Genomic DNA, 12,467 nt, shown 5'->3' on the forward strand with positions numbered 1-12,467 from the left:
GTAATCCATCTGCTCCAGGTAATTTATCCACCTTCAGACCTTTCAGTTTTCCTAGCACCTTCTCCTTGGTAATGGCCACTATACTCACCTCTGCCCCCCGACTCTCTTGAACTTTGGGGATGTCACTCGTGTCTTCCACTGTGAAGACTGACGCAAAGTACCTATTCAGTTCCTCCGTCATTTCTTTGTTCCCCACTACTACTTCTCCAGCGTCATTTTCCAGCGGCCCAATGTTCACTTTTGCCTCTCTCTTACCCTTTATATATCTAAAAAAAACTTGTGCAATCTTCTTTTATATTACTGGCTAGTTTACCCTCATATTTAATCTTTTCCCTCCTTATTTCTTTTTTAGTTGTCCTCTGTTGGTCTTTGTAGGCTTCCCAATCACGTGGTTTCCCACTGCTCTTCACCGCTGGCTGTTGGAGAAAGGAAAGGATGAGACCATGGAGAGATTAAAAAAAACGGTGAAAATTTTGGGTTTCCAATGAACGGTCATTGGCCTGAAACGTTAACTGTTTCTTTGTCCACAGATGCTACCAGATCCGCTGAGCATTTCCAGCATCCACAGTGTTTTGCTGATGTAAGTTTTAAAATTGTGGTGTTGACGAACAGGAAATAATGTAGGCCTGTGAGCTCAGGGGTACCGAAGTGCTATTTTGTTATATACATTAATTTTGTGTCATATGCTTCTGGAAACTTGTTGCATTCTTAAGGCTGGATTTAAAAGGCCAGTGCACAACCGGTACTATTTTATGTTCTGCACAGCAAAGAACAAGAGTTCTCAGCTCCAACAGCCATTTGGAGCCATTTAGTATAAACCTTCCATTTCAGTTTGTCTACTTCCTGGTGCCTTTAATCAAGCTGTCATCAGCTCTTTATCTATGCTGCTCTCTCTACTCCAGAAGGCACCAGGAGTAATATCAGGTCAGCTTGACTGAATTCTTTTCTACAGAGAAAACATTACCTTAGCTTTAAACTCTACACTTCACCCCCTCCCCCAAGACCCCAGACCAGGAACTTACCACAAAAAGAGTAGAATTGAACTGTAGTAAGGGACAAGATCAACAAATATGCATAAACACAGCAAACTGTCCCAAGGCACGTCTTAGGAGTATATTCAGACAAAAATACACAACGAGTCAAAAAGAAACTATCAGCACAGATGGCAAAAAACTTGGTCAAAGAGGAAGTGAGAAGTGAAGAGGTTTAGGGGCAGAATTCCAGAGCTTGGGGCCCAGATGGCTGAAGGGAGTGGACGATGGACAATAGATCAGAGGTGAAGGTGAGGGTACCAGCAATACCTGGGAGTAAATGCAACCCTATCCCTTCTCTCCTGTCACCACCCCCTCACCCAACAGACAGAATTGTGAATAAGCCAGATGAACACTGGTTAGAAAGATTAGTGCCCCTGAACCACTGAGAACTTGGAGGCTAGTCACACAAGTATATTCCAACAACCTGTCCCAGCAAGGCCACTGTGCCCTAACATTTTGGATAGAAAGACATGGTATAATCTCAGAAAATGTAACACTAAACACACACATACACATGGCTAACATCAACATATAAGCTTTATTTCAAACCTTTACTTATACAATAAGGACTGAACAATGGGAATTGAGTTCTGCCACGTGAATGTTGCTTATCAGCGGCCAAACAGCAAAAGCGAGAAGAAAATTCTGGAACATTAAATGTGTGGACAACAGCAGCAGCAGAAATACTGTACAACCTCACCCAGATACTCACTGCTGGAGCCATTTACTGTTTTTAAAATCCATTTACAGATTTCAAAAAAACACACAAAACACAAATGTCAATTCATGTTCCTCGGTCTTTAGTAACAGGTTATGTTTTTTAAAGTCTCGCTTCTCTCATTTCAAGTTGTAAAAACAACAAAAAGTCCTTTATTGTAAAGAATTCGTGCCTTGAAATTATGTTTGTGACCTTAGCAGTTGGATGCTCAAAGCTTCATCAAGTTTCTTTGTTGGGAAGCGATGGTTCGGTTAAAATAACTACAAAGGAATTTTGAAAGGGCACAAGTGAAACAAACTGAAATCTCAAGATCTTTAGAGTCTCACCATCACAAACTTTACCCTCACTTAAAAAACATATATGTAAAACTGTAGGGAAAAAAAGACTTCAAGAAGAATTTCTTAAAGAATGAAAATCATTGGAATAAACTGACAGAGTTAACTACTGACTGCCATAGTCCAAAATGCAGATGGTTAGGGATAAGGAAAAATGAAGAGAAAGAGAAAGCGGAGGGGAGAGGGTGTTGGAGGAAACTGATGGTTGTACTACAACAATGGCCTTTTCTCATCCCTGCCTTGTCTTACTAAAGATCAGTAGGTGCTTTTGTCACATCTCTTTTCTGATGATTTGTTTTTGTTTTATGGACTGTGTAACTGATTGTGGCGGGAGGAAAAAGCATTTGAAGGAATCACTGTTCTGAAGTATGAGAGAGAGGAGAACCATGAACAGGGGGACCTAGATACAATGAATGCAGAGTTAGTGATGAGAAAGGACCAATACTTTCAACTTTCTGTTGAGGGGAAATCAAATCCCTTTAAATTAAAATTGTTCTCACTCAAAAACTGACATTTGGATGGTGAGACTCTTACTTTAAAAGGACAGCCAGCGTTTGAAGTGTTTTGTTTCTGTGTAGGCTGTCGGAGACACTGGCTCTCCATAACTTTAAAAAAGCCACAAGCCATCCAGTCTCACTCTGGACACGAACATGTCTTTTTAAGGGGATGGTTCTGGAGTGGACTGCAGTTTTTTTTTAATATTTATATATATCAGAATCTACATCATTAAACATCAATCACATTGTATGTCACATCACACCTGCTCTGTAATCTGATGCAGATCACACTGGGTTCCACACTCCCGGGGACACCTGGCTCGGAGTGCAAACCATCAGTGGCCTGAACATTTCACTGCTCCCCCCACCCCCCAACCAACAAAAGCTGTTAGCTAAAATTCCATATAAGATTTTTTTTGTTTTGTTTTTAGAAATCTAGGTAGCACATGCAGATTTTAAAAATTTAATATATCAATATTAATTTAAAGGAACAATTCACAAGCAAATAAATTCATTCTGGAGAGTATGGCCCAGTATGGCCAGGAATCACAGTGGTCAAGTAACAGGAGTAATGTTTTGGGGGGAAGGAGTGGGAAACACCAAGATGTGGACAACATTGTAGGTTAAATCAAACATGACCTCTGCAATCAGATCCCACAGATTACTGAAATACCAAACCATTTACACATTCCCCAAACTGGCCTCGTTAAAGACCATCCTTTACCGCCTGCCAGGATTTTCCCACTCCCTTCATGTCCTGAAGAATTGGATCCTGCCTCTGTGGGCACCCAGCCCATGACTATTCATCACATGCAAGTCTAAGTGGGTTATTCATCTATAAAAGGAATCAGAGCTTACATCTCTTTTCTCTGGCCATCTATTAGGTACATTAACCCCAGAGTCAGTCGTCGAATAGCCATTGGGAATGGAAACCCAGGCTATTTCCCACCCTACACTCTCCCTGCCCTCTCCCCCAGCCAATTGTGGAGTTTCTACTGCTACTTCAGATTAGCATGACTGTCCACATTCCCACTGCAATAGCTTCGTGCTAACTCCAGGTGATACCGGGAAGTGGTACTGGCGGTTTCAAGAAGACAAACGGCATTCAGACGATGTCAAGGGGTTGTCACTTGCTCCTGACACAGACCAATTCACATTAAACCACACAAAGGCAATGCAACTAAAACAAAAATCACAATCACAGCAGCACGAACATCACATTAAAATTGATCCTGTTAACAAGTACACATGCACGTAACATCTGAAATACTCTCACTGAGCGGATTGTACAATTCTTTACAAACTGCTGGATGCATAAAATTTTAAGATAGCATTTTTCAACACAATTGTAAACCTGAACCAATCTCTCATGGGATTCTCAGGCCCACAGCAATCCCACTTTTATCCTAAAATCAATTCTGTGCAAAAGTATTATTTTTGTACTGAAATGAATCAAACCTAGTTCCACCAGTAAATGTAGTAAAGTCAGATAGCAACAGCTCTTAGCAATGGATTTTTAACAAGTTATTGAAAACAGGGAAGGGCCCACCGAACATGTACCCTAACCTTTTTTTTCCTCTAAGGAAGTTTGAAGGAAAGGACAAAGCGGACTGATTTACAATGAAGATGCTTCTAAAATCCAACAAAAAACCCCAATAAACGTCATTAATACCTCTAGTTTTTTTAACATCACTCGTTAAGTTCCATCCCTTCCTCTCTTGAAGGGTGCTGACTCTTGTTGGGCTCCATTAGTCCTCCCCAGACATTGTGTGCACAAACCCAATGAGAGGCAGGTTGTTCCAACACCGGGCTCATTAGCAAAGGTGATCTCATTGTTGGCCTGTAATCACGTGTGAAACTTTGCAGCTGAGATCTTCTGGAAACATGATGATCTGGCAGATAATCCATAATCCCAAGGGATCCACAGCAGCCAACTACACTGCATCAGGGCTTGGCCTAAATAGCCAAGTGGTTATGGTACTGGGTTTGTAACCCTAAGATTAAGAGTTCAAATCTCACTATGAAACAATGTAACTTCATCTGAATAGGAACAGATGGAAATGGGTTTGTACTCGAAAGAGTTACACTGCATCAATTGCTGAGCCCATTGAGATAAACTAACAAAACAAGGGGGTCTGAACCTGGTCCACAGGACAAACCTTGAAAAGCCAATATAATATTCTCAAGGGACACAATTTTAACTGATGATCCCACTGGTTTGGGGAGGTCTACTGCCTGCAATCTAATGGGATCTGCTGGAAATATGTGCATTGAGGTGCCAATTGAGGGTCTGTTCATTGGGAACCACCACATTGGTGAGTAAACCAGAACTAGCTTCACCCACCACATGGTACAGCCCCAGCAGGAGTCACTGCTTTTGAGAGAGGAGGGGGGCAACAGGTTAAAGAGGGAAAAACCAACAGCACATCAATGAAAAGTGTACCACATTAGGGAGTCAGGAATCCCAACTACTCCTGGACAGCAATTCACTGGAATCCCAGTCATCCCCAGGCAGCTCTCAAATATTACACCCCACCCTCAACCACAAAAATAAAAATGCACTTGGGAACAAGTTGTACATTACCATAGTGCTGAAGTCATTGATCTAAGGACCAATTAAAGTGAGTTTGCTATCTTTCCATTGGTGTATGTTCTAAACACACAAACGTACGCACAAACTTTAGTCTTTAAAAAAATAACCCAAATTTGTCCACACATCCCTTTCTGTCACCCAATAAACACACACATACACACACACACACACACACACACACATCTGGACATTAGTGCAGAGAATAAAGCAATGTTGTTATAAACAGCCACCTTCTAGAGCTACTTTGAGTTAGGTGTAAACAACAACAGAAAATATATTTATATATTAAATGCTTGAGCAATTCTGAATAGTGTTTAAAAGGTTAAGTGCAGGCTACAATTGCAAATGCAATACAAGGCTGGAAAGAAGCAGTGATGCTATCGGGACAGACTGGTACAGAGGGAGTAAATTCATGACAAAGACATTTAGATGAGGCTAAACGAGCAGCAAGTGTTGAACACTGTGCATCCTTCTCAGCAACACCAGAGTTAATGTTGTCTACCAAATCTTGATCGATAAAACAAACATTAATTCTAAACTAAAATACCCAACTTCACCTGGTGAAAACAATCTCAGCAATTTATGGTCCAAGCTTCTTCTTGGGAGGCCAATCACTGAACACAATTGTACTATGCACAGCTCTCACCCACAATGCATGTGTAAGTAAGACCTGCAAATTTACATTTTTCAAATTTAAAAACATACAAAAGGCACAAAGGCCCAGATTCCATTCACTAGCCATGGTAGCTACCATCTTGTGTGACTAACTTGAATATCTCGTAGTCCATTAAAATTTGGTTCACTGCTACAAAACATGTATGACCAAAAAGCCTCTCTTTCCCTGACTTATCACTTCACGTAACTCTGCACGAACATCACTTCCACATACAGTTACCTTCCTGCCATACCAAACATCACTGAAAACAAACCTTCCCGGGTGACACTAACCCACTCCACCATCCTGCCTGAAATTAGTTATCCTAACAAGGCAGCGCTTCACTTGACACAACCTTTAAGATTATATTGCTTAGAAAACAAAGTTAATTGTATTTTTTTAAATCACTACTCATTTTACAATAGTCAGTACTTCATCACCAAAGATTAACTTTGAAGAAATCTACAAGTTAAAACAATTTACAGTTTTTTTTAAAACATATTTAAACACCGAGGCAGAAACAGAGAAGCTGCAAAGACTGAGGGAAAAGATCCCTCTGTTTTATTCACTAACAGGACTTGTTCTTAATGCAAGAAGACCAGGTAACGGCTTTGAGTCTCTATGTGGAGAAACCAGTCGTGACCCCACCCCCTCCCTCTATCCAAATTCTCCTCCAAACAGGATAGTAGCTGCAAAGAGGTCACCACCTTTGTATCCCACAGAAGAGGGCTTATTCTAATTGGGCTTAAGGGTAGCACTGAGTTGCTTCAGCTGACAGGTGCTAGGGCTGCAAGTGCCTGTTTTGAAGGGCACCACCAACACAATCTTACATGTGATCCATATAAAAGATGCTTAAAATAAAGTCCCTTTTTAACAAAGCAGCATCTGGGCACGGGCTCTAAATTTAGACCCTTTTGAAAAAGGATAAGAGGTGCTTAAAAAATAAAATTACAGTCATTAAACATTTTAACCATGTTACTTGTATAAAAGTCAAAAAACAATCTTTTCACAGTTGCATAACTGGGGATCTTTAAAAGGGTATAAGTTATATTTTAAGAAAAGGTCTGATTCTTTTCTAAGATGGAGAATGTTCCTGAAAATGTAAAGATTCAATTGAAAGGAGGGGTAGGAGGGAAAACAGAATTCTCTTACTTCAACAAAAATAGAAGCAGCATCTCTGGAGAAAGTAAGGTAGGGTTAATATTTCAGGTCAAAGACCTTTCCCTGCCAAATGTTTCCAGCATCTTGGGTATTTTGATTTTTTTTTTCCTCTTCCTCTTTAATTGCTGCTATGCTCACCAAAGGCAGAATACTAACTGGTAAGGGATAGGTCCATGGCCTCACAGCTTAAGAAATGAGGAAACTGCAGAAATTTAGGTTGAGCAGGTGGATTCAGCTCCCAGACCAACAACAGATCTGTCTATGACGCACAAACTGGGCTGCAAAAATATCCACAAGCATTCTACTGGTTTACAATTTTATACTTAAATTACTTTTAGTCCTATCTGCTGCTGTCAGCCAAGCTCAGTTTGAACAATGACGAGTAGCTGTGCTGAAGAGTTATAAAGTGCTTCCACTTGGTATTCTACTCCTAGCATCAAATCAGCTGCTGCCAATACTTGTACCTCAGTTGAACTCCCAAACAAAATCAAAAGGTTCAGGTGGAGGTAGCCTTTTATCCGACTCAGTTCCCATTCCATTTGCAATACCCAGTTCAACAGGATGAATGTAGTACCTGAGTGACGAGAAAGCAGTTCTGCACTGAAGCACCAGACTCATTAAATGTGCTTAAGTGTTGGAGTGGAGCTCAAACCCGCAATTTCTTGAGCCAGAGGTGGGAGTGCTAACCAGCTGAGAAATTGAGAATTAAAGAGGGATAAAGAGCTATGGGGAAAGAATGGGGGTGGTTTGACTAATTGGATAGCTCTTTTAAAGAGTTGACACAGGCATGAAGAGACAAAAGGCCTCTTTCTGTGCTGTAAGATTCTATGATTTTATTTAAAAAGCATAAAAGGGAAGTGAGTAATGAACAACTCCCCAAACTTCAGTCTTCAAACTACAGTCCTCACTGCATAAGAATCCAGTGACTAGCACTGTGAGAAACACAGTCAAGAGATTACAGAACTTCACAAGAGGAAAATAATCAATGGTCTCCTTCTATCCTCTAACATTCTATGATTCTACTCTATCATAATGACCTTTTCTTTAAAAAAATGTTAAGAGACAAACCTTTAAGGTTTGAAGATTCCTCACTAACATTCACCCCAAACATTTTCCTTTAACTCAAACTGACTGTGCTTCTCCCGCTCCTCTTCTCTCCTTTCTGAATGTGCAAATAAGTTCAATTTGTTCTAAATATTCTGTTGACTATGATTTATTATTTATTAGTTATAATTTATTTATTGGAAAAAAAGGTAAATAAGAAATAAATCTGGGAAACATTGACTTTTAGAAAAACATGGGGTTAGGATTTTCACAAGCTATTAGAAAATTTGGCAGAATGCTAAATTATTTTCTATAATGTTAGTTAACAGTTGCTATCAGAATTTGAAGGGCAGGGTACAGGACAAGGAATTCCTCAAATTTATGGGAGAATGCAGTTTAGTAAAGAAAAAAAATGAGAAAAAGAAAAATAAAACTCGGAAAATCCCCTTCATTTAATCAACCGTTTGCTAGAAAGGCAGGGTTTATGTTTGGGCTACAGATGGGATTGGGGTGTTTTATTTAACAAGAATCATCTCTCCTGTCTCTTGCTCATTGACAATCAGATGATGCAATAGATTATTCCACTAGTCTCCAAAATGCTGTGCCAGACACTGGTTCCTCCATTGAAGCATCAAGCTCAGCTCTAACCTCAGAAGAACAGAAGTTTATAACTTATTCCCATTAAGGTCCCATATGGTAGTAGCACCTTGGATCTGTATTATGGATTTTTAAGATAAAAGGGTACAATATAGCTACCCAGCCCTGAAATAACTCAATAGGAACGAATCCTTTTTAAAGCACAAATCCTGTTAATGATGCTAAATTTCTTGTTTTGATTAAATGTAGTTTGAAAAGAACACGAAGAAAGGAAGAAAAAAAATTCACAAGCTCTGCTGTGCTAGAGCGGCAGACAGATCTTCAGCGAGAGTAGCAAGCTGCGGTGATCCGAGGGAGCTGAGGCTTTCGGTCAGTGACGTGCTGCAGAGAGGAGAGGTATCGTCTGAAACGTTGGGGGATTTGTACACAATGTCTGCTCCGTGGTCTGTCCTGGCCTTGGCATTCTCACGGAACGTCAACTTGCGAGATTCAATCTGTGGAAGAAGAGGAGAGAGGGGGGTAAAAAAAATTGTTAGGAAAAAAAGTCATTATGCTCCCCAATCAGTTAGTGACCCCAGATGGGAAGTATTCATGTGGACACAAGCACATAAGTGGAGAAGCAGAAATAGGTAAGACAGGCCCTCATGCCTGCCCAATCACTTAATATGATCATGGCTGATCCTCGACCTCAACACCGCTTTCCCACCTGATCCCCATAATCTCTCAATTCCCTTACAGTCCAAAACTCTATTGGGCTCAGCCTTGAACATCAACTGAGCATCCACAGCACTCTGCTGAAGAGGATTCAAAAATTCACAACTCTAAGTGAAGGAATTTGTCATCTCAGTCCAAAATGGCAGTCCACTTATCCTGAGGCAGCCACACCTTCAGTTGCCTGGGCCCCAAGTCTGGAATATCCTTGGTACACCTCCCTACCTTCCTTACTTGCTTTTTTCCTTTAAGACATTCCTTAAAGCCTACCACTTTTTCAAAGCTTTTGGTCATCTGTCCTAATATTTCCTATGTAGCTCAGTCTTAATGCTCCTGTGGAGTACCTTGGGATGTTATATTTATTTAGCACAATAAAAATTATTGTGTTGCACTTAAAGAGAAATGGCAAGGCTGCTGACGCTGTTAACGCGTTCCTGACCTACCATAGGTCCTGCCATTTCAACTGAGACCATCAATTGAAAATTCCGTTCTTGTCAGGTCTTAAATATGTAATGTCTAGTGTGATACCAAGAGAACTCCAGACAAAAGAAAGAGCCCCTTCCAGGAAGTAGGCAAAAGCAATGTTCATTCCAAAAGTTCACTAGATCACAAACGGTCCCAGGGAATAGGGCAGATAAAAAAACTTTCTATACTCACACTTATACCAAAACAGCTTATATTACCCTGTAACTTCTGAAAACAACCAGTACTTCAACAATTTTTAAATAATATCGTAAATCACTGCACTTTAAATTTTCTCCTTTTCTTCCTGATTCTCTTCCAACTTTTTTCATCCTGCTCTCCTTAAGGCGGGCACCGAAGATCAAGCACAACACTGATGTTCTTAAAGGTGCCAACTACATTCTGAGACCTTGCTCAAACAGCAATTCCTCGTGTGAAAACTTGGACAGTGACCAGACAGTATTTGATCCACACCACCAAGATTGATCCTCTCCTTGCTTGAAGGCCACACATGTACACTTTCCATTGCCATGTAAAAATCAGGAGGGGGGACACCTGCCTCAAATTTTCCCCTTCAACTCCTAAACACAAGGGGTCTGAGCCAAAATGCAGCAGCCTTACACACTCCTGGTCTAGGTCAGTTAACACCATGCATCAGAGATTGAACCATGGATTCTTCTGGTTTGTATAATACAAAGCACTGCGTTTAGCTTTTGTGCTCACAATGCCAACAGAGCTTGACCAGAGAATAGGAACAGGTGCGCTTTAATCAAGAATAGTGAACATATGTAAACCTCACAAACTGCTAAATAATCCAATGTTAACCTGTAGAGTAAATAACTGCTATGTCATGATATCCTGTGAAATTCTACACTTATCGCACTTAGCATGATTTTAAATTAAATCTTGGAGACATGAAAATAGAGGCATCTCACAGGGTCTCAGCACACACTGCATCTGATCATTTATCCCATCATAGGATGCAAGATAACACACTTTCTTTAAATTCCAAAAATAATTTAAAGTAAAAGCCCTCTTTCTAAACTTGCTTAGTTGCATAAAGCTTAGTTTGCACGTACCAAGTCCTGATTACTGTCCCATCAAATACTCCCAGGACAGTTACAGCATGGGTTAGTACAGAACACAGCTCCCTTTACCCTGTGCCAAAAACTCTCAGGGTAAAAACAGCTCAAGTTAGATACAGAGTAAAGTTCTCTGTACACTGCTCAATCAAACAGCCCAGGACAGGTACAGAATGGATTAGTTACAGTGTAAAGCTCCCTTTACAATGTACCAAGCACTCCCAGGGCAGCTACAGCTCTGTTTAGAAACAGAGTAAAGCTTCCTTTGCGCTGCCACATAAATAAGTTATATGATGGCCCTCTCTCTATGGAGGTCAACAATTTTTTACAGCTCCAAACTAGAACAACCACTACTATACTGTCACATATCCTGCATCAGCTAAACTCTGGCCTTTTGGATTGACAGTCAGTTTGTGACTGAAGCAGGGCCAATTTTCTTCTGTGGGCTTGAACCTTAGGAGATGGCATGAGACTGCCCAAAGAACAAGGAAATTTTGCAACCTCCCAGTTGGCTTTGATTTGAATCCGATTCCCAGAGTGAAAGGCCAGGATCTAGTCCACCTTAATACCTAGCTCCCAACTATCAACATTTTTTTCACAGAACTACACACCCCACGCAGTCCAAGCTTTCACTTACATGTCTCCTGTATTTGTAACTCTTGGCTGTGAGTTTCGTCAGACCTGGCAGTGGGGTCCTCCCCTACTCCATTTTGCTGTGTCCCACTCTCAGCTTGTCCTGTCAGATCCCCATTTTCTGGAATCTGACTGATCGTTGCTGATTCTGATTCTTCTTCACCCTCATTCTAAAAATAAAATCGTGGGGTGGGGTACAATGGTGCATTGTTATAGAAGGGCGTGAAATGAAATGCAAAATATATACATGAGAAATTTAAAAGAAACAAAATCTTCAGGGTTCAAACAATCAAATGCACTGATGGACTGAGAGTAATATTTGGTAACTGAGGAGACATCCTTAAGCAATGAGCCAGATTTGTCAGAGGACAGAAAGGAATGAAAGAAATAGATTAAAACTACATTTATGCTTTGTCTATTCTCTTCCCTCACCTCAGGTCACATTCTAATATATGTCAATGGACTCTTCTTTATATTTGTGGAGTGTGGGTGCACAGTTTGATCACGTGCGGCATTACAGTTAAGCCTGATTCTGTTCCCATTTGATATTTACACGTCCACTTTGTAGCAACACTTGATGCCCAACAAGTGGAAACTCAGGCTGATTTTTTTTCAGACCCTAACCCAGGCATACTGAGGCTGATGAAAAGAATAAGGGAGGAGATGAGGCAAATAAAATGAACTGTTAATTAAAGAAAGCTAATCATTTGGACTTCAGGATGATAGACAAGAATGAGAATTTTAAAATCAAGGCGCTGCTTAACTTAGAGCCAATGCAAATCAGCATGTACAGGGGTGATGGGCGAGTGGGTCTAGATGCAAGTTAGGACACAGACAGCAGTTTTGAATGACCTCGAGTTTGCGGAAAGTAGAACTAGGGAGGCCAGCCAGATCTATGTTGGAATAGCCAAGTCTAGAGGTAACAAAGGCATGGGTTAGGGTTTA

The 12,467-nt window shown here is 40.6% G+C and overlaps 1 protein-coding gene across 6 annotated transcripts in view; it reads right to left on the reverse strand.

The window, feature by feature from the left end:
- Window positions 1-1,553: 1,553 nt before the first annotated feature.
- LOC121278767 (microtubule-associated protein 4-like) overlaps window positions 1,554-12,467 on the reverse strand; it is a 376,105-nt gene continuing 365,191 nt past the window's right edge. For all 6 annotated transcript variants that reach the window (XM_041189187.1, XM_041189191.1, XM_041189192.1 and 3 more), the window contains 2 exons: window positions 11,527-11,692; window positions 1,554-9,128 (listed from right to left, as the gene is read on the reverse strand). In XM_041189187.1, the coding sequence (XP_041045121.1) occupies window positions 9,124-9,128; window positions 11,527-11,692 (171 nt within the window). In that variant the 3' untranslated portion in view covers window positions 1,554-9,123. The remainder of the gene's footprint in view (window positions 9,129-11,526; window positions 11,693-12,467) is intronic.

The sequence above is a fragment of the Carcharodon carcharias genome, chromosome 6 (genome assembly GCF_017639515.1).
Source record: "Carcharodon carcharias isolate sCarCar2 chromosome 6, sCarCar2.pri, whole genome shotgun sequence".
Classification (NCBI taxonomy): domain Eukaryota; kingdom Metazoa; phylum Chordata; class Chondrichthyes; order Lamniformes; family Lamnidae; genus Carcharodon; species Carcharodon carcharias.